Raw genomic sequence first — 26,480 nt, 5'->3', positions numbered from 1 at the left:
TTTCCCGACAACTTCAAGCCTAAACCCTCGGTCGCTGCTAGCTAGGTTAAGTAGCTAGCTAGTTGGGCAGGGGGAAATTAGCTTAAGTTAACTCTGTCGTTTATTTAACTCTTTGTTTTATTTTTGTTTTTTACATTTTTGGATATTAATTAACACGGATAACCCGATTGGATGATACACTTATGAGGTTAGGGTTATTCAATATTAATCAAATAATGATAACGTCACCTGCTGGATTCTAATCACTGTAAGTCTGCAATACCCTGTTTGACCGCACGTCGGTTCACGTTAATATATGTTGCAATCCAGGGGGGCGCTGTTGCACACACTTTGATTAACGTCAATGAAACCTGAAGAAGAGATCGCAGGTGAAAAACATATTGGGAGATATATTTATTTTTACTGAAGATAGCTCAAATAAGTGATGATTATGGTTATCCAACAAAAGAAGCATTAATTCGTTGAAATATGTAAAAGATGGCCAACATTTGCAAAATTGCACACTTATGATTATATTTTGCTAAGATCCATTGGTTTTCTGCAGAGACAAATCTTAATAACCTGTGTTTACCCAGCTATTTCATGTCAGTATGGCTGCTGTGAAGAAGATCTGCTGGTAATTGGCAAGGTGACAGTGAAAGCTAGTTTTAAAAATAACTGCATTTTTAGAGGGTCGCTTAGGGTCAGAACTTTTTGTTCTTTGCTTTATGTTGACCTTTAATATGTTTAATAAATGGGGATTGCCATGCTGCCAGCTGTCATTCATTAATTGATTTGCTGTGTAGCTGCTGTTTTTAATACTGTAATTGCCTCACTTTTCATGTTCAGTAGTGTTTACATCATTTTGTCTGCCAAACATCTTTTATGAAACATCTGTGTGAATGTGTGATCATGTATAAAAGGACTGATACATTTCTTTAGGTATCCAAATAAAAAATCGCAATAAAAATATTGTTTTAAAGAAAGGATGTTTTTTATTTTTGCCTTGATTAGTATGATGAGTTAACACTTGAACACTTATTTTAAAAACCTCTAATGAAAATCAGTGAAGACTTCCATCTTGACTGTGTTTAGTTGATAGTGTTTAATATTCTTAAATCAGTCCTCCTGCTTGATAAAGTAAACCTAATGACTGTGAGCATCGCACCCAGGGGCCTCGTGTGTTAAAATGTTCTGCGATTGAATTTTCTTATTCATCTGAAGATCATTTTTTCAAATCGTACATTGGCCTGATTTATAAGAACAGCTTCTGCTGAATATAGCTGCACTCAACAACATTCAATCTATAAATTGAGAGTGCCTCAGGAGGAGTGTGAGGGCTTCAACTCCCAAGGGGGGATTCTTTATGCCAGGTTCAAGCTCTATAAATAAAGATATTGATGTGGATTTCCACTTACTCACATTTCTAGGAACGATTTTTAGCCATGCTAGTCTCATGACTCTAGAGACGGCAGCGTTGGCCTGTCTGTCTGTCTGTCTGTCTGTCTGTCTGTCTGTCTGCCGTTCACTTTGTTCCAGACTGAAATATCTCATGAACTGCTGGATGGATTGAGATGAATTTTGGCACAGTCAGTCATGGCCCCCAGATAATGAAGCTTATTGAATTTGGTGATTCCCTGACTTTTCTTTTCCACCAGCAGGTTGACACTTTTGGCTTTTACTGAAATATTTTAACAATTATTGGACGGATTCCCATGAAATGGGTGATCCTCTGACTTTTCATCTAGCTATTGCTATTTTTCTGCCTCCACACCTGCGACAGCCGTGGCTGCAGGCATTAAGTTTTCGGGTTGTCTGTCTGTCCTGAACTCCTTGAGGAAATTTCTTCAAACTTGGTTCAAATTGCCACTTGGACTCAAGGGATGAAGTTATTTGATTTTGGTGGTCAAAGGTCACTGTGACCTCATAAAACATGTTTTTGGCCATAAATGAAGAATTCATCTGGTAATTATGTCAAAATGTCACACAAATATCTTAAATGGATAAAATGATGAAGTGATGACGTTTTATATCGAAAAGGTCAAAGGTCAGCTTCACTGTGATGTCATAATGTTCAGCTGTACTATCAGTCCTTTGTACTTCTCTGTAAAAAATAGTATCTAAGTGAAGACAGTATGTTTCTCACTAGAAATTATTCACTGGAATCATACTTGTCAATATAGTAATAACTTCCATTCCCCCCAGATACACTTAAAAACTTTTATTAAATTCCTTCAAAGTCTTTATTTCAGTATCTTATATGAGTCTGGACAGACATGGATGTAAATAGTCACTTAACTATTGGTGAAGCCATACGATTGCAAGGTGTTAATTCTAGTTTTCTATGAAATATTCAGGACATTTTCCATGTATGTGTGTGAGAAACGCAACAACATTTTTTTTTCTCCCATTTTTCATGAGTTGAAGTAAGAAATCTAGGACACAAAAGTTTTATTTCTCTCAAATTTTGTTCACAAATTTGTCAGTGAGCATTTCACTTTTGCCAAGATAATCCATCCACCTGACAGGTGTGGCATACAGAGATGCTGGTTAAGCAGCGTGATTATTGCACAGGTGTGTCTTGGACTGGTCACAATAAAAGGAAACTCTGTTTGTATCTGCATATTTTCACTGCTTTTATTCTCAACAATCTGTGCTTTCAACTATTCCCTGCCTGTAGACTACAGATGAGAAAAATTAGCGCAGGAAAAAAAAAAGCTTCTTTGCAATGTTGTCGTTCATTGTTGTTCAAACTGAGTATGAGGTCCTGCCATACACTTGAAGAGTGAAGATAAATTGTGTAGCACTTCTAAAAACACAAATGTCCATGTCATGTGCACCACCCAGTGGCCTGATAGTACAGTGATAGTACTGAGGCTAAATTTTATGGTGGCAATATGCTTTTTACATAAACTGCACAGTCTGTCTACAAGCTGCTCTGTAATCCTGCTCCACATAAACAAATAGTCTTATGTGGATATTTCAGTTTAACTGTCAGATCAGGAGAATAAAATATAGTCATCTCACCCAGTGGTGGTAAGTAAGTACATTTACTCCACTATTTATACTTACTACTACTATATCATAGTTTTGACTGCACATTTGACAGCAGTTGTTACTTTCCAAGTCAAAGATTTTTAATTAATGCATAATAGTCATGCAAAATACAGTGCATTATTAGAGCTTTAACCTGTTTTCCAACCTTTTTGGCTTGTGAAAGCATACAAAAAAGCTGTGTATAATTGCGGCCCCTTGTCGCATTTCAGATGTCCATGAATTGCAAGTCACTTCCCCTCTTAATTTCTCAACGGATTTAAAACTAATATTACTAAATAGCCCAAAATGGAGCTGCAACATTAAATTATTCAAATTAAGTATTATTTAATTGATTAATGTATTTGAGTAATTGTTTAAGAAAAAGGATAAAAATTCTCTGATTCCTACTTCTGGATATTTGTGGACATTTTATAGACCAAACCACTACCCAATCAATCAAGAAAAGATTCAACAGATTAATAAACAAATCAAATTATTATTAGTTCCAGTTCTATAGCAGAATTGTTTTTCCCTTCTTCTTTCCACATTATCTCATGACCGCAGCTTCTTTTGCGAGCCACTAGAGGGGGAAACCACAGCACCGAACAACCAAACTGTACATTAAGTTGTAAACTAGCTCCATCTTGATTCTGATTAATTCATCCAATTATAAATAATTATAATTAAAGTCACATCTGACATTGTTCTGCCTGAGTAATTTAATTTTTGCATACATTTTGCTGATTCTTCTTTACCGCTTTTTAGACCTCTTCTCAGGTCTATGTGGGCATGTGCAGACTGATCAATGAAACTAATTAAGGTTCTGTTCCATTCAGGTCAGACAGAGTCACGGCACTATTACTGTGCATGCTGGTTCGCTGGAAAGGCTCTGCTACAATAAAAGGAAGGGAAACTTAATTAGATCACAGGTAATGTCTGTGTCTACCCTGTCAATCTCATAACAATATGGCTGCTGAGAAAAAAGGTCTATTGATTGACATCGTTCTTTGTCTCTTGTTAGATTTGTTGCACCTCTTAGAGAGAGGGGAAAAAAAAAATCACCGTTATTATTGAAATTGGTAGTTTGAGATTTGTGACGTAATAAATAACCATTAAAGCTCTGGGTCACATTTAAGTGGGGTAGAGCTCTAATCAGACAGAATAACTGAAAACAAACAAACAAACAAAGAAAAGACCTTTATGGGTAAGATTTTGAATGCAGGACTTGTTTATAGTGGGACATTTTTTACACAGTTGTATTGGTGACATATTTTCCCTCCAGCCCATTGTGATGTTTATACATCTAGATTGTTGAGCTTGTTGTGGGCAGTTTCATGTAGGAACTATTTACTTTCTGCTGTAGAGAGAGAGGCCAGAGCAAAAAAATATATTGTACTGTCCCTTTAAGTTGAGGAAGCAAATGCTTACCATATAATTGAGCCAAAGAAAAGTGACAAAAAAAATCTGCATTGTAGATCAATGTTAAAGCCTGTTATTCATTGAAAACATTTATTACATTTTTTTTATGATGCAAACAACAGCGAGTCCCACCCTCGTTGGAACAGCTCATCACGTATAGTCATGAGGGAATGAAAGAGACACAAAGGGACAGGGACAGAAAAAATGTGTATTAAGCACAATTCCATCGTTTCTGTTAAAAAAAAAAAAAAAAAGAAAAACATGACAATCAGCTCTCATTGTAAATTTTGGCATCTTTTCCCCTCCTGTTGTACTCTCTGGAATAATGGTCATTAAAAATCAAAAGAACAAGGCATGCATAATAGTTTCTGGTAATGCACATAGATCAAAGGATACCACGTATAAATACAAATTCCATGTACGATGTTCATGTACATTTCATATATATATGGTCCCTTTCTTAGAGGCGTCTTCGGCCTATCTACCTGTTCCCACTGTGGGACTGTGTCCTCTGTTATCTAAGCTTGGTCACTAGATTCACCCTGTAAAAAGGTCTGCGCTGGAAAATTCTGCTTGTAGGATGGACTGATTACTAGATGTTACAACCATCTGTTTATTCCTCCCCTCATCTCTTACTGCATGTTATTATCAAGCTATTTATCCCAGTTTCATTCACTTAAATAGTTTCTTTGCAAAAACTGACCACTGTGCTATCAACACCATTTCATCAAACCTCGCCTGGGTTATAGCAAGTATTATTTTCTATTAAAAAATCCTCTCCCGTCTGTTATACTACCACCCCATGCTTCTGTTTAAAAAAGGGGAGCCCACAGAGTACTTGGATCCATACAATGCTACTGTGCCCATGAGATAGAGGTCTGAAACGAAAGTATTTTAACTTCCAAGTAAGCTAAAGAATTTATTTTTCTGACACGCTAAGATAAATGCACCGGTCCGTTTTGATAAAAGGGTGAAACAGCCGTGCGTCTATAGTGAGGGCTGTAAATATGTGGCCACACATTTTATTTATTCAAATGTAAAAGAAAAGAAAAAAAAACAGGACAAACCAAAATGAGTTGATTAAATACAGTATGGAATGAATGTCTTTACTGTTAAAAAAGTGTACTGCAATGTATACAACTATGTTGCTCTCTCTCATTGCTCAAAATGAGTTGAAGAGGGGAAAGAGGCATCATCAGGGATTGTTGATATACCAATGGAATCATATACAGATTTACAATTATAATGCGTCTATCGTCACACTCAACAGATGGCAGGAAGGGAGGGGGAGAGGTCGGCAAACAACAGACACAATATAGAAAAGACTCATCCGTTTGAATTTGAACACCCTTTGCGGTGGAACCAATGCTATGTTACGCTCTTAGAAAAAGACAGATGGAAATGAGTGTGTGCATGTGTGTGTGTGTGCGTACACAGGAATGAATTCTGTAAGTGCGGAACCAAATGTTCGACCAATAAAAGTCTATTGGGATCAAGTTGTACTGGTTTCTCTGAAGGTGGAGGCAGACTTGTTTAACCAAACATGGGGCTGAGTATGATGGTACTGGTGGCAACGGTGGGCGTCTTGAGTGGTTGGGTTTTAGCGCCCCCCTCCTGATGGTGGTGGTGGTGGTGGTGATGTCGGTGTCGGGGCTTGGCTGCTTTTAGTCGATGTACTGGGAGAGCCAGCGGAAGCCCTCGCCGTAGCCCTGTCTCTTCAACACGCTGCACATGAACACCTCCAGTGGTCTCGTGTTCAGCTCCTTCATGGGAATGGCGCCCTGAGAGAAAAGAAGGAAAAAGTGTGACGCTAAATCCACTTTTCTCTAAGAAAACACTTTCCTGAAAAATGGAGTCATTCTCTCCTCTTGACAATAAATAAAGTACATACATAAACAAAATCCAAATCCACTCACATCCGGGCCGTCGTTATTAAGACATAAAAACAGAAAGTAAGTCTTGTTGTGTGGTGTGTTTGGAATTTTAACTTGCAAGGAGAACAGAAGCAAGCTCTGGATTTAAATGCTTTTTTTTTTTGAATATGTAAAATGGGGTGTTAACTTGTTCTTTTAACTTGGCAAACAGGTTCAGAATGGAACTCCTGCAAGACAATACATGCAAGACTAAAAAACAATGTATAGACACAAAACACAATCTTCACTTATGACCCACTAGAAGTGTTTGGTATTGCCTGTATCTGCAGAGTCCCTGCCCTGTTCCTGCATTATATTATTTTCTCATTATCCTACTGTGCCCAAAATGTCGGTATTTGACGTCCTGGGAATGAGACACAACAATAAAATATCTTTCTGGTGTGTTTGCAAACAGCTCAGACTGATTCTACCTTTAACCTATCAAACTTAAACTTGATGTCTGGCACATGTTTTAAAGGTTATGCTGACAAATGAACAAGCCAGCATTATTTTATTTCACTCCAACTGCAGGAACTTAGGTCTGCTTTGACATAACTTCCAAACCATTTCATTTATATGCACACAAAATTTCCATGATTATTCTGAATATGACAACATTAGAATTTGATATGGGTCATGTAAACAGCATATTCCTAATTAGGCCTCATTCTGAATGTAACATCTCCCAATTAATACATGTGGGACATCCTGATATTCATAATTTAGGAGCATTCTTTGGACATGTATACAGCACATTAGGAATATCCCCTGTTTTTTTTTTTTTTTTACCAAAGTGTGCATCACACAGCCTCTGGCCTGTTTATGATCACCTCTGTGGATTGTAAACAAACCAAATACTCGGGATGACTACTAATTTCCCTGATTATTAGAGCAAAAGTTTAAACTTCCACAAGTCAACTCGACCATACTCTCCTCACAGTTTCTACTCACCTTGCCTGTCGTATGTCCATACAATCCAAATATTCCCCTCAGCTGCTCCTCGCTGATGGCCTCTGGTCTGTCGATCTTGTTGCCCAGGATCAGGATAGGCACGTTTCCGATGGTCTCATCTGTCATTAATGCCTGCAAAAATAGACTACGTGTTACATTCATATTCATTTTAACAAGTAATTTCCTTTGTTTTGCACCTGGTATAATCACTAAAAACTGAAAGAAGTGGACTGAGTTATAAATGTAAATGGCAGAGAGCCACTGAAAGACTGATCTAGTTTACAGGAGGGTTTGATAGTTGAAGCTGACCAAGTTTGATAGCAATGTGCTGCGATGAGCTGTGCTAGTTTATTAAATCTACAAAAATGCTTCAAAGCCAGACACATTTCATGAGCAATTGTGAGAGCAAAAATTTGTACCTTTTTTGGTTTACAGTAAGTTCTTTTATACTTTAATCTTGTTTTTCATGTGACGTTCAGCGACCCTTTAAAAATTATACATTTGTAGACCTTTTTATTTCTAACCCTTTTATAAGGCGTCATTATTTTATAAGAGATCATTAGTTGCATAAAACCACAAACTGCCCAGTGTTTCCATGTAATTGCAATTTTCTTACACACCTTATGATACAGAGAGAAAAGAAGAAAAAAATAGTGTGGTATGGTAGTATAACAGTATAACAGTAAATCTTGTACATCGCCTGCTGTGCAATGGATTTCTCTTTGCACAACACCGGCGGTGAAAGGTAACCTAGGAAACCTCGCTCTGTTTCTGGACTTACACCAAATCATTTGTTTTAACAAAAATATTCTTGCACCACCTGCAATGCAAGCATTTACAAGCGCCCCCACAAAGATGAAAAGAAAAGTGCAACATTAAAAATGTGTTTGAAATAACTAACTTTTATCTCACTTTACATGTAATATTAAGCAGCTGATTAGCAATAAATTAGCAGTTTTTCTAGTTTTCAAGTAGTGTTTCAAGAGTGCACAGCTAAATTTACTTGAGTGGGCAGAACTCCTTCGGTAAAAAAGAAGACTTAAAAGATTTAGATGCATTGACATGACAGAGAACAATTTATCAATTTTATTTTAAACACTTCGAGATCTGAATACTGTCAAAAGCACTGCTCTACAGTGTAATGGTGACCAAGCATGTAACAGGTACTTACATCAAGTTCTGCTTTTGATTCCGTCAATCTCATCTGGTCTGCACAATCCACTAGGAAGACTATGCCATTGATGGCAGGGAGGTAGTTTTTCCACACTCTGCGGGCTGTGTGAAGCAACACACAAACACAGAAACAAACATGAGAGTCAGTCCTGTCTGTCTACTTATGTCAGAAACGTTTTTGCATGCACTGACACTTGCATGATATATTTTATTCGTCTTATGTTAGCACAAGTATTGGCAGGCGGTATGGCCCCTGAAGGAAAACTGCTAACATGTCTATCATTGCATTTCCAGATCATGCCAGCGGTGAAAAGTGGCCTCAGAGTTTCATTAACACATAAAATGAAAACATTAGTAGACACAAACATACCTTGTAGGTGGCCTCCAAGGTCAAAGGTGGTAAAAGTCATGCCAGCAATCGTCAGCTCTTCCGAGGCTGGAGGAAGAAAGAAAATGACCATGAACGAAATTGAAAAGTCAGGAGGCTCAACAGTCACTGACACACAATAGTTGAGCAAACATATTACCAAAATTTTGTATTACCAGAATCCAACATTGTTTTATTTGAAAATGGCAAACATAAATTGCATCATAAGACTCTATTTGTTTTCTGAGTGGTTTTGAGACATTGGGCCTAAAGCGAGAACTTTTCCATATTTTACAAAATTTTACAAATTTCTCTTTCTTTCTTTGTACGAAGGGCTCATATGAACGCCCCACGTCAGATTCAGTAAACATTCCTAACTTCAGATACCTGTGTAAATGATCCGTCTGTGTCTATCTGACTGCATGTGCATGAGACTTGTAAATTCATATAATTAACGCCCCAGTAATACCATATAAGGCTGCTTTCAGACATCCATAAAGGAAAGTTTATCATTTTAACCTCGTCAGCAGTGGAATTAATTAAAAGGGCTGCTAGAGCCAAGAGCCAATTTCATGTCAACATAAGTTCTCCTAAATCACTCATACACACCACTTAAGAACAAATCTGTTCGTATGAGTGGTTCTTGCACGAGGCCCATTGAACGTCAAAGTTTTTGCATTCCAAATAGCAAAAGTGACGTGGAACAAGTCTCTTGCATACATGCAAATGACAGACACCCTAAATGTATTCTAATGTATTCAAAATCCTATCAAATTCGTAAATGTTTTTTTGGAACAGGTCAAACACAGGTAGAACCTTAGAAACCAATTTTCTGTTTAGAATTATAAGGCTCTAACTCACAAAACATTAAAAGAAGCAATGATTTTCAAGAACAACAAACACATGTATGAGAGATTAAATTTAATGCTTTCTGTGACGTTTTTATTAGGTTTTGTTTAATCAGAAATGCTGATTCTGATACAAGAAAAAAAATATGGATGAATTAGATTAAAGTTTATGTTGTAATTAAGACCCCACCATTTCAAATGTAGACTATTTAATAAACGTTTAAGATTAATATTTAGAAAATTTAAGCCATTTTAAGACTTATTAAGTTAAGTTATAAACGTGGCCATTCTCATGCAGGACAGCAGTACAAATACTAGGCAAGTTCAGTCTTTTCTGCGCACTAAAGATCTTGCTGAGGAGTTTATTCTCATTGTTGGTCACCGCTAGCCAGCTAATGCTAGCTTCCTAATGTTAGTCTGGCAGCTAATGTTAACATTGAGACGGGCCTGAAAGGATAGTTTTCTTTTAAAGTCTATAACCTTTATACAAGTTAATAAGTTGGATTGTTGGATATGGATTGTTTTAACACATAACTGAGTGAGCATGTGTGGATGTGTGTGTGTGTGTGTGTGTGCGTGTGTGTGAGAAAGTAGCATCAACTCACTTGGATGTAAAGTTGGCACATGCTGTCCCAATCTGTCATCTTTCAGCATGTGCAGTAGCGTTGTTTTGCCAGCATTGTCCAGGCCAAGAAATACTAACTTGCCGGATTTCTTGTACAGTCCTGAAACAAAGCCAGAAGCATTTCAGAACACAAGCCTCAACTCTTTTTTTAGACGGGCTGCGTCATATTACGCAATGCTTATTCACTGGAAATTTCACACGTGAGGAAACGTCATCACATGTGAACTCTGGGGCCAGTATTTTATAACCTTTAAGCTAGATCATGATTATCCAGATTTTGTAATCCCTTTTTTGTGTTCCCAGATAAAAGTGATGTTGTGGGTTTTCAAAGATTTTTCAGGTAGGATCATTCTGATCCAGATACCACAAGGTCAGGAATCCAGAATCCAGATTTGCAGTCTTATGATAGGCAACCATCTGTTGATCAAAGTAACATTTCATTAAGACAGATGTGAAAATATTTGAAAAGTTGAAAATGAAGTGCAAATCAGTTTTACTTTCAATTATTTAGAGTAGCACACAATACACAGGCCAAAATTGCTAAATTTGCTGGGGCTCTCTGTGGTCAATCTATCACTGCATTTATCATGACCACTTTGGGTTTATTAAAAGTGCTATCTAAATATTATTGTTGCTGTTATTAATTAATCATTAAATGTTTTGTAGGATTGCACTGCACATGGAAGAAGAAATGTGAAATTCAGTTTGAACTTGTTTTTTCTGTTTTTTGGTGTTGCAATTAAACATACTGGTTTACTGGTTAATTGTTAAATTTTAAATAGATATTGTTTTGGCATGATTGGTCTATGAATAATAGAATAATTAAATATATAACATGTGTCCTATATGTCTCTACATCCGCCTCGCATCCATGCTTAATCCACCATTCAGGTGGGATCAGGATTATCCAGATTTTTTTAACATTAAAACTATCATAAATCGCACACTGGAGTTTTAAAATACCCCAAATCAACATTATATCTGGATTCTGGGTAGGAGTGGATGACCAAATCTGTATTTCAAATTTGTAAGACCAGGATCACATAAACTGATTTTGAAATACCCAATTTGGAGATTTATTCCTATCCAGATAATTCTGATATAGATTAAAAGTTTTTTAAATACTGGCCCCTGGTGATCAGTCAGGTGGTACTGAATGTCTGCAATGATGCAAGAACTTGGGGTTGAGGGAGAGAAAAAAAAAAAAGGCATGAACTGGCTACTTAATTCACACATAAATAATGCATGATGAAATTATGCACAGGTGAATGATTTCGTCCTTCTCTAAACTCTACTTGACGTTATGAACATAACTGACACAAAAAAAGTGAAGCCACACTAGTGCAGGTTAAGCTACACATGTGCATTCTGTGCTGTGTGAAGTTGGAAAAAGTAAGAAAGAGTGGAATTGCAATTTTAATGGAGAAATGGCATCTAGTCATAGTGATCAAAAGCACCCAAGAAAACTACTTTAAATTTAGAAAGCCCCAAAGTGCTTTCAAGCTTCAAAGGAAAATTGACAAGATTTTACTGTTATTGTCAGCTCTCTCAAGTGGGTGTACTGACTAACTGAACATAGGAGAAAGGGTGCAACTAAGGTTACTCCTTACCTTTCCTGACAAGAATACAAGGCTTTGTGTATACCACTCTCTGAGTCAGCGTAGTGATACCCAGTGGATTTGTGAAATTTCTGACTGAGTCAGCTCTACTAGACGTCACCATTAGTCACAACAGCACTATGCTACCGGTCTGACAGGAAGAGCAGGAACGACTGCTTCACAGGAGCATCTCTAACACAGAAACTAGAACAGTTCACTTTGGGGAGAAGAGCAGCTGGTACACATAACAAGATGTTCCACCAGATTTCAGATGCACACATTGATCACAAACATTTAAAAAGCCGTGGTAACAAATCATGCCACGCTTCTGAGAGACATTCCCTTTGTGTGCCTTTCACGTTCACATAACATTAGGGTTGGTCTGTAGCCGAGCTGATCGCCTCGGGTTATAACAGTCTTTTTGATCCATGATAAAATCTCATACTACTTTTGATGTCTGACAATGGAAACAGATCTCTCTTACAAATGTGAAAAAAAATGTTTTGCTGAATATGTGTTAAGACAAAGTCCTTAACAAATAAATCAACTGTCAATCACATTTACATGCATTCACAAGTGAATTTCAGTCATACCCCCATCATATCATTAATTTAAGTGTAACTATAACATATGGCTTTTTTTTTTATAGTATCTGTATCATCTGCTCTTGGATTTTATCTGCTCATGTTATTCAACCGTTTGGTTGCTTTTTACCACAACATAGTCTGTCTTACACACTCAAGAAGTTTAAAAGGTATAACATACAATATTTTCTTTTTAAACAATGTATAGAATCATATAAACATAATCCCTATAAATCATCGCTTATGACCATCTAGAAGTGTGTGGTGGCGTTTATATCTGCAGAGACTCTGCTCTCTGCCTGTATTTCCTTATTTTTCTGATTATTTTGCTGTGCTTACGACGCTTTAACAACCTGCAACTTCAGTATTTGATGTCCTGGTATCTTTAACGTGTATTTACGGATTTTATTTTGTATAGAAATTTAGTTCCTCAACACTGACAGATTGCAAATCAACACAAGCCTAGGGGTGTTCCTGGCAACTAATGTCCTTTTCAATTAAACAGATTTTTTTAATATTGCACCTATTAAGAGCTATTTCAAGCCCTTAATCATATTCTTAATAGCCAAATCATATTAAAAATGCAGCTGAAAAGTGTGGCACTTTGCACCATGCATTATAAACATTAGACAACCTAAAAAACATTACGGTGCCATAACAAAACGTTACCGTTTCAGACCAAGCAAGATCATGGCTAACATTTTCAGCCACACTGTGTGACTGAAGTTAGTGGTGCTAAAAGCAGCAGCCTGCCTTCCTTGCAGCTTAATGTCCGCATGCTTGTACTACATGCGGTTATGCATTGCTCAAGTCGCATAGTCATATGCCAGTTTATTCTGGATCAGAACACTGGCAAGCCATGTTGGTTTTATGAGATATAATCTCTCCCACTTTCTGCTTTACATCTTGATGGATTACAATATCTTGCCATTAGTGCAGGAAGCGGGGGGCTGCAATCTGCTGGGGCTCCAGTGACAGTTAACCTGCCATTTTATATTAATAAAATATTCATTCATGATTTAACTGACTGGTGCTTTCTAACCATGGTAGCAATGTGTAATTGTTTAGATAAATAATTGTGCACATCCCTACACAAGCCTACATAACATATGCAGTTTGTTAGATCCTTTTAGCTGAGCCACTTTACAGGAATGTAAGTAGCGTGTGTGTCTATGGTGGGAATCAGACCCATAAGTCAGCTTGTGTTAGTGCCACAACCAAGGAGCTATAAACGTGCATTTCACAGTACACAGAAGCCTTAAAAGGAATGGTGGCCAATGATGATGGTCATTCATTAAATTCTTACTACATGGACCACATTAGAAACTTGTTAGTGTAAAAGGGCCTTGTAATGTCTTTGATTGTGAAATTAACTAATGTGTTCTGCCTGATGAGAGCTTTAGCTAAGGAGGCAACTTTGCTGATAATATTATATTGCATGAAATCCTGTAGTGTGGATTAGCAGTTAAGGATTGTTTCTGATTTGAGTCAGTGGGACACAGCGTAATCCAATACTTCTAAAGAAACGTTCCTTCTTCCTATCAACTTCTACCATCGCAAGGATGGATTTCTAGGACAAAGCACACTATTGTGCACAACGCCCCACTTTTAACTGAACACTTCAGGACTGATGTGCAAGACAGACCAGTAGTTGTAACAATGAAGACATTAATCAGACTATCCTCCCTCTAAATCCTCTTTCAAATGACCAACTCTGCTCACCATGTTACATAACATTTTTTAAAATAGCTTTGTGGTTCACACTATGGCAACACCATTTTGATGAATGAAATTAACTTAAAATACAGAAGAAGACAAAAATGTTTGCAGTTATCTTTTAAAGCTTTTAACAAGGAATTATTATGAGTTTGTGTGTCTGATCACCAGTACTCACCTAAGAACTGTAGTGCGCTACTGAAACTGTTATAAATCCATTCAAATAGGAAGGACATATCCGGAGCTGTTGAATCCTGAAAAACAACAAATGGGGGAAAAGAAAAGGTAAGAAGACATGAATGCACACAGAGGGAGAAAAAAAAGCTGAGACGTGTTATTTTGCCTTTAACATCCACTGTTATCAAAGCTGAAGTAAACTGTCCTTATACAAGTGGTCTAATGTTTGTACCTTTTCCCATTACTTTGCCACAGAATATTTATCAGTAACATCAGTTTGACTTATTTTTGCATGTAGGCTGTCACTAATGTTATCCACATAGTCTCTCTCATTGAGAAATAAGTATCAGCATTAAACTGTTGTGGAAGAAACTGTAGGGCATTTAAACAGCCACAAGACTGTATTGTTCATCCCCTGCATGAAAAGAACAATCGTCACAATAGCTAAAATGGCAAAACTGTACAATCTTTGAAACTGCAGGTTTCCATTGTGTTCTACAGTTCACCTGCTAAAAATGTTGGAAGGCAGGGAAATGTGGAAGTTTTAACTTATTGTGTAATACATGTTATTTAGATTAAACATTGTAGGAAGGGGTAAATATTAGGGGTGTTGTGATTCTCCAAATATGAGATTCTATCAGACTTGCAATTTAAAGGTCATTAATCGATTTGTTTATTCCCCAGACGACATTTTTCTCACTTGCAAAAAGCCACCAGAGTTAAAAAATTGTATAAACTGTATTTTTTTTGTCAATGACATGTCCGTTGTTGACATAACTACAGGTGGAAGCAAAATGTTTCCATGCCGATGGTGACTAGAGGGAGACAGGAGGTTTTTCCAGTTCAGTGGCCAGTGTCTCAACGAGTGCAGCTGCAGGCTACAGGTTAGCTATACAGTGTTGACTTGAAGGGTTGTGTTTTTTGGCAAAGGACATGCACAAGCAGGGAGGTGTGGAGAGAAAAAAAAATCTGTCAGAATCAATGATTCTGCTTTTTATTGGGAGGATTGAAAATACAGCTCATTTTGATTTATTTGGAATAGAAATTAGGGTTGTTCCAATACCAGTATTATAAAATGCTCATGATACTGCCTGCAATGCAGCACTGGGTATCGGCAAATACACTAGACTATGTATCTATCCAATACAAAGTAATGTATTTGTCCCAAAACGGGACCATGCTATTTTAAATGGTCAGCGGAGAACAGAAATGCCAGCTTATCTTTATCTGATGCTGCAAACCTGATAGACTTAAATTATAACTGACTGACTTACCATGAGTACCTGGCATATATATTGTTGTTGAACTGTGAAAACAGACACTGTTATTGTAGTCATTAATTCCTGATTTTGTTTGTTTTTAATGGGGATCTGCAGTAAAATCCAGGGTTGTTTTTTTGAGTTGTGAACTGTGATTGTGAAGTGGACTGAAATGTTTTGGGTTTGTGGGGGAAACAAATCAAACTCTTTACAAAGGGGATTGAACTCTTTAACTTAAATAAATAAATTTTAAAAATGCACTGAATGGATTTGTACTTGGTATTGGCCAATACACAAAGTTTAGGTATCAGAATCAATATCTGAGAGGGAAAATGTATTGGAGCACTTCTGATCAAAATGTTGACACTCCTAGTAGATGTCAAGATACAAAGGCAAATTCTTGTCCAAATTTGCTTACTTTTTTCCCATGTGGATGAGGATACTGTCTTAATGCTGCCATCCAAAGTGTTCACTAAATAATATTCATACCTAAAGACAACAGTGTTTTTTTTCAGCAACACACTATTGAACGAAATTATGGCTTAATAGTGATATCCATTACAATCCTAGAGCCTACAGGGGAAAGTACCTAAAAAACACCAAGAGACAAACGGACACCAAAAAAAGTATCAGACAACAGAGGACGGATAGTATGATCAATAGGAACCAATCAGCAACCCTCACCATATGCAGCCTGCCTCAACCTATCACATAGATACTGGCAACTAGTGATAAGAACAATGACTTGCTTTCTACAGCCAATGATAAGCTTGTTCCAGTAGGAGTCTTTGGACAGCAGGACAGGAGATTCAGAGCACTGATCACATACCATCTGACAGCTTTTCAACAGGCAACATGAGTGCTTTGTTCAACAAAACCAATCTGCAAGGGCCTTGGAAATGAAGCCTTGTCTTAGCCTTTTGTGATAAGCTACCCAGATTGCATTTTAATCAAAACAAAATGGATCTGTGATAGGACCTGCTGTAACTGTGTGAAATCAACAGCTCTCTGACTGACTAGATGCAACTGCCTGTTGCTTCAGTGTTAGATAAACTCTAGTGTTGCTCATTTGTTACTCTAGTACACCAAAACGTCTTTTCCCCTCTTTTAGGTGGCACGTGATCAAATGTTTCAGCAAGTGAAAATAACGCAAAGGGGGTATGAAAAAAACAAAAAACAAACTTCCTCTCTCTGTAACCAAAAGAGAAGCTTTAAGTTGCATCAATTTTTCCCCCCATGAAACCCTGATATTTGCTGTATAAGACTCACAAATTGTGACAGTCGCAGAGGCATCAGAATAATGTAAACTGGTGCTGACCTCTAGCCTTATTACGTAACATGCAAACAACTCCAGGGCTAAAGTATAAGGTAGCCAAAGTTCACCACACAAATACAGCTGAACTACACGTCAGCTGCTGCTGCCACACTCCAGTCCCATATGCTCCCAGGCCTCCCATTGGCTGCTATGACAGTGTGGGATGGCATTACAAACTGAGGCTACCATGTGCGACATGATGCAGCTGTAAATATGAAACTGTTTGACAGTAACTGACAACAACCATGGGCAAATAGAGGCTCATATAAGACCAATATGCACAAGAGTTTAAAAAAGACAGCAAACAAAAAATTGTGGAGCAATGACAAAGTCCAACTGCCTTAATTTGTTTCAAGGGATCTGTAGTTGTTATTTCCAGTGTTTAACTGTACTTACGGATTAATAAACATGACCAACCACATTAAACAGGGACAGTAATAAAATCTGTGACAAAAATTGTTGGTTAACAGGGAAAAATCATGAAAGGTATTTAATGAGGAATGACAAGAATGAGAGGAATTTGGCTAGAAATACCCTCAGAGCTTAACTTGCCATCAATGAGACATCTGTTATGAGTGCATTCTATCAGATGTGTTAATGACCATAATTAAAAACCAACACTCTCAACACAGGATTGTTTATGGCAGAATATGAGTATACTAAGGTTACAACTAATGATTATTTTCATTATCAATTAATCTATCAACCATTTTCTCAATTAATCAATTAGGTGTTTGCTCCATAAAATGTCAGAAAATGGTGAAAGCTCTGTTTCCTAAAACCCAAGGTGATGTCCTAAAATGACTTGTTTCATACTGCCATAGAGTACTTAAGTAACTGGAAAATACTGACATCTGAGAAGCTAGAATCAGAGAAATTGGACTTTTCTTTCTTAAAAAAATTAACTGATGAGCTAAACAGTTGGCAACTAACTCATTATTCATTTCAGCTCTCTTTAAGATTAGTTACTCAAAAATCACCGAGCTACATGTTTTGACAGTTTTCCTTTTTTTTTTATTTCACCCTCCATAATAGTTCTTCTTTGTCTGGAAAACAACTGGAAATGGTTCCCCACATTCAGATAATAAAGAAGACATGAGAATGGGTTACTTATACAAACATGTCAGTGTTTCAGTTTCAAATGAATAAAATAAGTAATAGCAAAACATATTTTTCCTTAAGCATATGGTCTGTATCAGTTCCAATCCACTGTAAGATTTCAGGCAGTTGTTGTGAATCAAGACAGATGTCATGACAAAATTGTGAATCTATAATACAGAGAAAAAGACACCGGTTTGACTCGGCTGTCAAAAAAAAAGTCCGGCTATCACAACCACTGTCAACGGAGCAGCCAAGTTAGCTAACCTTTACCTTAGCGGCTAACCTTACATGAACGATTGTTCTTCAACAGGTTCTGCGTGGACTTAAATAAACTACAAACGGTCCCAAAATTAGAATAACAACAAATTTTATGAAACTCAAACATTCGTTGAACGCAGTCATTTTTATAAAGCTTGGGTGAGGCCGGCTAGTAGGCTGGTTAGCAGGAAGCCACTAGCTACGTGTCATATTCTGAGAGGGGTCCTATCTAGAAGGAAACCTTTGATTTGCTAAACTCTCGTGAGATTTGAACGAGTTTTATCTTCATAATGCACATTGTAGAAAATAATCCTGTTCTAGAGTGTTACAACGCTATGATGAAGATGCACTTAAGTCGTCAAGACAAAAACACTTCGTTATGCTTCGATACAAATCATGGTTTAGGTAAAATAATTACTCTCGCGAGATGCTTCGCGGGTCTGGGGTTCCCTTCTAGACACGATATCTTAGAGGCGACGTTGCACGGTTCCTGGCTACGTTAGCTAATTAGCAGTTAGCTTAAGAAATACTTTTTTTGTTCTAGTAACACCGGATAATAGTAGGAAAGTGAGTATCTCTCTCTCAGTAATAGATGGGAATAATTATAATAAATACAGCAGCGGGTTAAATTCAGTTTTATATCCAGCGCGAAGCTCTTAGATAACAGCGAGTTAGCCAACTTGGAGTTAGCAATGCTAACTGCTAACTGGAGCCGGGGATAATTTGCTAGCCGAGATGCCGAGCGTTCACCTAAAACTATTTTCTGATCATTGTTGAGAAAATGTAACATAAGACTTACCCGTTATTTAGGTGTAGAGTAATTTACCAAGTGTGTTCGCTCTTATAGTCATGTAAATTGGTCTCCTGGTGGAAAAAAGAGAGCCTGCGAAATGTCAGGTCCTCCTCTCCTTTTTCGTGTTTTGTTACTGAGCCACGACACTGCAATGGCTGTCCAACAACTCCCCAAAACTCTGCCCAGCCGCTTCCTGTTTATGTTTCACACAAATCTTTCCGACAGTAGAACTGCAATAAACCGATGATCAAGTGTGGTTCTTATTTTACAATTTCCACGCGTACACACTACAGATAATTAATTTCCCCCCGTCTTTATTTCAATTTTCCGATGTAATATGCATGATAGGTTAGAACAAAAAATCTTTGAGAGATAATATTACATTTGGAATCACCATGGTGGATTAAACAAATAATTACAAAGTTCTACTGAATATTTATTTTAAATAAATCCTTTATGTAAATGTAAATGACACAGCCGATGTTGGTGGTTTTTATGAGAGAACTTTTGCAAATCACTTAAGTATATGACTAAGAACATTATTGATGCCTTAAAACTATCAGAGGAGACCCCTTGGATATTTTATTTATTTATTTATTTATTTATTTGTTTGTTTGTTTATTTATTTATTTATTTATTTATTGTCTCTGTCTTTTATTGGGTTATATTTCAGTTTACATTGTGTGATCTTTTGTCGAAAGAGTAGGGATGTAACAATAAATAGCATTATATGCAAACAAAAAAAATGCTGTCTACATCTGATTTATTATTTCAAAGGATTTTTTCTATCATAAAATTTCTTTGATTTTTGATATTGTGATAATAATGTATCATGGACTTTTTATTGTGGTATTATTGTACCTTGAGTTTATGCTATCGTTACATCCCTGCTAAAGAGTCTATTATTGTAGGTGTATCACTTAGGAATAACCCATACTGGATTTTTTCATGTAATATTTTATGAAGGTAACTGTGACTGATTGGTATTTTGAACGAAATGATCAACCACAAAACGATGGCCCACAGCTTGTTACAACATAGAATTTGATATATAGCCTGTAAAGACATGAATAATCAACTTGTTAGAAACTTAAATACTCTGGTGATTGTTTGAAATCTGTAAAGGCAGATTAGATGAATTATTTTTACTTTTAATTGTAATTAAAATTTCCATTTGTACAGAAATCCTGGCACCAAGATCTTTACATTACCCAATAGGAACAGGTGCATACAAAGACAGAAAAGATAACATGATAGTGAAATGAGGTTAAAATACGAAAGGAAAGTTTCAGCTAAATAAATATGTAAAATTGGGGCTTGCGTTTACTGTTTATTTTTCTAACTCATATTCTTCTATAATGCTAAACGGTTCCATTTAATTATTTTTCACGACTAGATATAAGAAATAAACTCAAGATGAAATATACTAAATCTAGTCTCACTTTCATATATTTAGATTTGTGTATGTAAAATCTTACAAGGATGAGGATGTTAAATGAGCAGGTAATTTAAAAAAGGATAGGGATTGTACATGAAATCGGAGATTCTCGTCTTTCCTCTTGTTTCCAGTAGAGTGGAAAATCCAGCGCACCGGAGGAAATGCCACGTGTACACACTGCGCATGCCCGACGATTTTTACGTCGATCCTGCTGGGTGATCCCAACTTCCGTTGAAAGAGGAGAAGTGTCTCACACGATTACTCTGACAAGGCCTATCGTTACTCACCCGTAGGTAGTTGGACGGGGTTTCGGTAATGACCATGGCCCTGTGATCGCCACCACGTCAGCTAATTAACTTTTTAAAGAAATTAGGAGACGTCGCCGTAGACGCCGCTTTGACTAAACGCCACATCGTCAGAGCCACAGGTTTAAACGTTACCCCGCGACTGGACTGCCAGCTAGTTAGCTAGCTAGCTAGCTAAAGACGCAGCTAGCTATTCGCCAACCAAGCACCTTTAAATTAGCTCCTGGTGTCTATTTCAAGATGTCAACGGCGGGGTTCAACTCTCAGAATGGGACAGGGACGGGACAGACATACGCGAATGGTGAGTAACATTCAAATAAAAGTAAAGTTAGCTCCAGGCAAAGTAGCTGACATTAGCAAAGTCGCTAAGTAACAAGCTAACACTAGCAGTAGTTCTTGGAGCTTGGCTTTAGTGGCTATTTGCTAACTGTAAGCTAGCTGGCTGGCTTAGTAACGCTGTGACATAAGGTAGCCAAGTAAGAGCGAGCTGTCAGGTACAGTTACGTCTGGATAACTGCGGTTAATCTTGACCTGTGTTACCCCACTGACTTAGGAAAGCAAAAAATAGCTGCTATCGTTACGGTAGGCTAACTGTGCCTGCCTTGCTTATAAAATTTAGCCAGTGTTTGCTACATTTGTGCTGTCCAGGTGGCAAACCAACAGGTTGACAAATGTAACGGAGTCAGCAGGCATCAAAACTTTTACGTCAGGTGTTGGGATGTCCCATCCTCTCCCAGTAAACATAACCGTGGTGGTGTGATCACACCATCAACTCCTGTCAAGTTGCTCGGTTAGTCGAAACTTTTCCTGTCATATTAAAACGTCTAACGAGTTTTGACTTGTCTTTTCCCTCCTGTATCTTCGGGGCTTTTCCTTGTAGTTTGATTGCCAGTCAGTAATTCAATCTGCAGGTTCATTAATTATCTCGCTGTTGAGCAATGCTGATTTCTCTGTTTTTAGCAGGCTAAATAGCTCGGGTATGTTTGTGTCCTACGTTGTAGTGTACATGTGGCATATTGGGGATGATCCAGATATGTTACTGCAGAGCTTTCTCCAGGCTCAAGCAATTACCCACTTCAGCTTAAGATTACTCACACATCTCCACTAGGTTCTCATGACCGCTGAAGGGAAACAATCTAAATACACTCAGAAGCAGCTGACAAAAGTGTACTTGTGTGCAGCCCTCAGTACCGTTTCTTATCAATGCATGTAAAGGAGCTCTGTAATACTGTGCAGATGAAGCAATTGCAGCTCGAGTTTATAATGCGTCCATGGTGTTTTAAAGCTGTTGATTAGGGCTACACAGCTAATCAAAATATTATCAGAATGGTAATATAGTCAAGTGCAATATCCAGAATCCAGAAGCTGCAATTTTGTCTGACAAAACAGCAGAAAAGTACTGTAGTGCTGCAGAGATGCACTGGCCTACAAATCTTGTTCTCCAGATGTAAGAAAATATATTTGTTTGGTGCAGATGCCAATAAATGTTACTTGATCATGATTTTAATAGTTTTTACGCAGTAAATATGAAAATTGTGATAATTCCTACAAATTGTGAATCATTGCAATACCTGTCAAAGTAACTGTGTCATGACATTTCCTATACCATATCGTCCAGCCTTACTGTAGATAAACATGTATCTGAACATGAAATTGTTCCTTACATTCCCTGTTAATTGTATTCCTATCTCTCTTGAATCAGATGGATTACTAAGTATGTTAATCCAGCTCTGTTTTTGAGCTTTGATGAGTCTGAAAACAATGTGTTACTGACAATAGAAACAAACCATGTCACTGAAGCTGGACGGGATGAGTTTTCAGAACAATGCTTGTAAATGAATTCTTATCATGGGATATCTGTAATGTGAATAAACAATTCAATTGGGATTGAGTGATGTAATAATCAGTTACAAAAAGGAATTAGTGTGTATGTATTTCCACTAGTGCTGCCCCGCTGGTATTTGTTTATAACTGAATATTTTCATAGTTGATTCGTTGGACAGTTATTATCTTGATTAATCAGTTCATAGTTGTTTGGTGTATATAATGTCGGAAAAAATGGTGAAAAATATCAGTCAGTGTTTCCCAAAGCCTAAGGTGATGTCCTAAAAATGTCTTGTTTTGCTCACAATCATAAAGGAGTAAAGAAACCAAAATATATTCACGTTTAAGAAGCTAAAATCAGAGACTTTGACTTTATAAAAAGACTCAAACCAACTAATTATTAAAATAGTTGATGATTAGTTTTATAATCAGCTAATAATTGATTAATCATTAAAGTGCTAATTTCCTCACCAAACTGATGACCAGAATTGATGCACATATAGTAATAATAACATAATATGGCACTAAGCCTCATGTATGAAAACTGAAGGCAACTGTGGTGAATGGCGATGAAATGGTATGAAAATTTCATATCATAATTATCATGACCAAAATGGTAATGATTATCGGTATTGTTGAAGTTTTTATAAAATGTGCTCAAAATGTTTAAGTACTGATACAGACACTGATTTAATTTTATGTTTTACATTGAAAACATCTCAAGAATTTGAAATGCCATCATTTCCTTTGCAATGTCAGTGTAGGGCTGGGCAATGTGGACAAAATCAAATATTTTTGACCAAATTCCTTGATATCACTTGTGCAACAATATTGTGGGGATGATGATGATCTGTGTTTTTGGTAAGTAAGCATCAGTAATGTGGATGAACCGACTAGGTAGGAAAGGCAAATAAGAGACAGGTAGAACATCCCTTTACTTTAATGCAGCCTTTAAAACCAGAAAAAGACAACACTTACATGTATATCACAACATCCAAAGTCTTAGACGATATCTAGTCTCATATTATCATATAATACTTATATATATCAATGTTTTCATTTCAAACAAATCCTGCTGCTGTGCCTGCCTCTGGGAGACTGTTGCTAACTTTGGTTGATGTTGACTAGTATTTTTCAAAGTGCGGTAATTAAACATGTTTTTTTTTATGATAAATAAGATTCCTAATTGTAATACTAATTATATGGAATATTATTATGGAACAGGTAATCATTTCATCTCAAATACTGAACTGTTTCACATAAGCTCACACTCATCTCTTGACTGATTTTTATATTTTCTTGCATATTCCCATCATACAGCCTACTGATCAATGAGGCCAATACCCTGAGACTACAGTAGCAGTACATTAGTAAAGCCTTCCTTTGGGCATTTAACAGTTAGACGAACAACTCTACTGGCAGGACAGGCTTAAAGGTATACTATGCAGATTTTGTCTTTCGCTGTTTGTAAATGCACCATTCAAAGTTGGTCCATCCTCCTTGCCTCAGCAAGCCAGAGGGAGAGGGAGAGAGAGAGAGCAGTGGTGAGAACAAAGCAGTGAATCAGAGAAATAAAACGTAACTTTCTGATTGTTTAATGGCAATTAGTGTTTCTCTGTAGCTCAGCCCCAGCCTCCAGGCAAAACAGATACACAGATCTGCAACTCTTCAGACATCCATGACACAGACAGAGCAGAGCAGAGAGGAGAGACAGAGACAGCAATGCAATCTGGTCACTCGCTACATTTTATAAAAACCTCCCGACCTCACACCTTGCATGCTGTAATTGGCTGGGACACTACTGCCCAAAGGTTGACACCCAGGAACATCTTGAACACAGAAAAATAAATAAATACTGACAGGGCAAGGTGTCTGCAGATACATGGTCGCACATTTCAAATGGGTCATAGTAGGTAATGATTGAGAGGGATGAGTTTTTTTAGGAAAATCCTGCATGGTGTACCTTTATGGTATTATAAAGAATCTCTGGTAATAATTGTATTGTCCCACTTTCCCCTAGAAAGCTCTCATGTTTGAGCAGGAGCAGTTTCAGGGTTGCAGTTAAATTTCTCAGGTGCTGAAGACATACATCAACCAAATGCTCACTATTCAAAACTTTTGTTGTGATCAGTGTCCTCATGGATGACTATGGTCATTCCCCTCTTGATCTCTGATTTGCTGAGAGTTCTGATTCCACATCAGGCTCTTTCTGATTGGACAAGAACTGTAACTGACAAGGAGCTTTAGTTCTTAAAATTTCCCTGCTCTCAGGAAGGACAAAGATTTGAGGTGGATTATGTGCCTTCATCTATCTTTGCTCATTGAGAAGAGTAGTTTTCTAATCCCTGCTCACTCTGCTGACTGAGCTCTGCTTCCAGTTCTGTAGTGCAATACTAAGTGGATAGGAGTGAATCTGTTTGCATTATGTAACCATTTAGGTTGCAACCAGTGATACGCTGATGCTGCAATTTAAGTGCTGTTGCAGCTTTTGTTATTAGATTTATTTTTTATTTAGGTAAGACATTAATTGATGTTATGAATTGCAACTCACTCTGACCTACTTCTTCCTTTTTTCCACTGACTAGTATATTTGAGATCTGTTTTTTTGCTGTTGGCAAGACCTTGCATCATCTACTGTTTCAAAAAGAGTGAATCTCGCTTTGATATTTGACACCATGGTTCTGGGTATTTACATTTGGCATTCATTCAAATTGAGAAATAAATGCCACATTTTATGGTATGTGGTATCCGGTATTTGCACACACAATATACAATGAAAGCCTTCTTAATTGTGCAAAGTGTCTGGTGTTTTACTACAACTGTGTTCAGCCCCGAGGAAGCCTCAGAGCCCCTCACTCACTGCCACTGAGAGGACAGATCATGGTAAAATAAATCCGGGTAAAGAGATTAGACCCTGGGCTGTCAGTTCATTGGTCATTTGACGGATCTGAGTGGTTTTCACTCTGAGTTGTGCCATCTGTTTTTCATTCAAGTTTTTGAAGTGAACAGATTTAAACCTGAGGATTTGTTTTAATTAAAAGACCTTTGAATCACAAACAAAAGCCCATTTAAGGCATTGCTGGTCACGTCTATCTGGGAAGCTAATGGCTCAGCTTTTGAACATTTGAATGTAAAGATATCAAAATTTTTCCACTAGGCCCATCGATGTTCAAATATTCATTGTGTTGTTTTAAAGTTATGTGCATCAGAGGTTGCTGCTTCTATTTCTTTACATGCATGCTGATATAGACAAATGTTCACATACAATTGCAATTATCAACACAACAATGCTTCCTGTTGGTGTTTATCAAACATAATAACTAGTTGTATGTCAGTTTTGTTGGCACAAAGTTACATGACAGAGAGGAAGACAGAGAAGAGAGAGAAGATACTTTTACGACTGCTGTTGCAGCATTCACACTTGAAACAAAACAAAAAGCAAGGGGCATATTTGCACGTCCCCCTGGTGAGATAAAGTATATTGTATTGTCCCGGCAGGGAAATTTGTTTAGGTCTCCAAGCCACTGCATCACACAGTATACTTGCCAACAACAACAACAACAACAACAACATCTGCTATCTGTTTAAAACATGGATCACACATACACATTTGCATAGAACCAGGTATAATCAAACCAAATAATAAAATCAAACCAGTTTTAGTCAAGTCAGATAACCAATAATCTAAATTAAATTTGCTAGTTGCTAAATAAATACCATATAATGTGGTTACATGTTGCTACTTGTTGCTTGACCAGTTGTGTTTGATCTAAATTCTGTAACATGCCTGTATCACTCTTC

General features: G+C 37.2%; 2 protein-coding genes across 3 annotated transcripts in view; one reads left to right on the top strand and one right to left on the bottom strand.

Annotated features, from left to right (window-relative positions):
- Positions 1-4,497: 4,497 nt before the first annotated feature.
- Positions 4,498-19,276, bottom strand: sar1b (secretion associated, Ras related GTPase 1B). The gene is made up of 7 exons (XM_084729921.1): positions 19,119-19,276; positions 14,388-14,463; positions 10,292-10,411; positions 8,842-8,907; positions 8,470-8,573; positions 7,299-7,430; positions 4,498-6,215 (listed from the first exon to the last, which is right to left on the bottom strand). Exons 2-7 carry the CDS (start codon positions 14,443-14,445, stop codon positions 6,099-6,101), a joined length of 597 nt encoding a protein of 198 aa, XP_084586047.1. The 5' UTR covers positions 14,446-14,463; positions 19,119-19,276; the 3' UTR covers positions 4,498-6,098.
- A 1,493-nt stretch (positions 19,277-20,769) lies between these two features.
- Positions 20,770-26,480, top strand: part of LOC146319312 (protein transport protein Sec24A-like) — a 30,843-nt gene continuing 25,132 nt past the window's right edge. Inside the window, exon 1 of one of the 2 annotated variants that reach the window (XM_084729919.1) lies at positions 20,770-21,156. In XM_084729919.1, the coding sequence (XP_084586045.1) occupies positions 21,096-21,156 (61 nt within the window). In that variant the 5' untranslated portion in view covers positions 20,770-21,095. The remainder of the gene's footprint in view (positions 21,157-26,480) is intronic. The other variant, XM_084729920.1, reaches the window with a different exon arrangement.

Source organism: Lutjanus erythropterus, chromosome 11 (assembly GCF_056507025.1).
Source record: "Lutjanus erythropterus isolate fLutEry1 chromosome 11, fLutEry1.hap2, whole genome shotgun sequence".
Classification (NCBI taxonomy): domain Eukaryota; kingdom Metazoa; phylum Chordata; class Actinopteri; order Lutjaniformes; family Lutjanidae; genus Lutjanus; species Lutjanus erythropterus.
Note: the sequence above shows the minus strand (reverse complement) of the source record. Positions and strands in the feature narration are given on the sequence as shown.

Coding starts and splice junctions, on each gene's coding strand:
- sar1b (XM_084729921.1), bottom strand. CDS start 14,445: ATGTCCTTCCTATTTGAATGGATTTATAACAGTTTCAGTAGCGCACTA. Junction 10,412..14,387: donor TAGCGCACTACAGTTCTTAG/GTGAGTACTGGT, acceptor GCTTTGTTTCAG/GACTGTACAAGAAATCCGGC. Junction 7,431..8,469: donor AATCAAAAGCAGAACTTGAT/GTAAGTACCTGT, acceptor CTATTTTTGCAG/GCATTAATGACAGATGAGAC.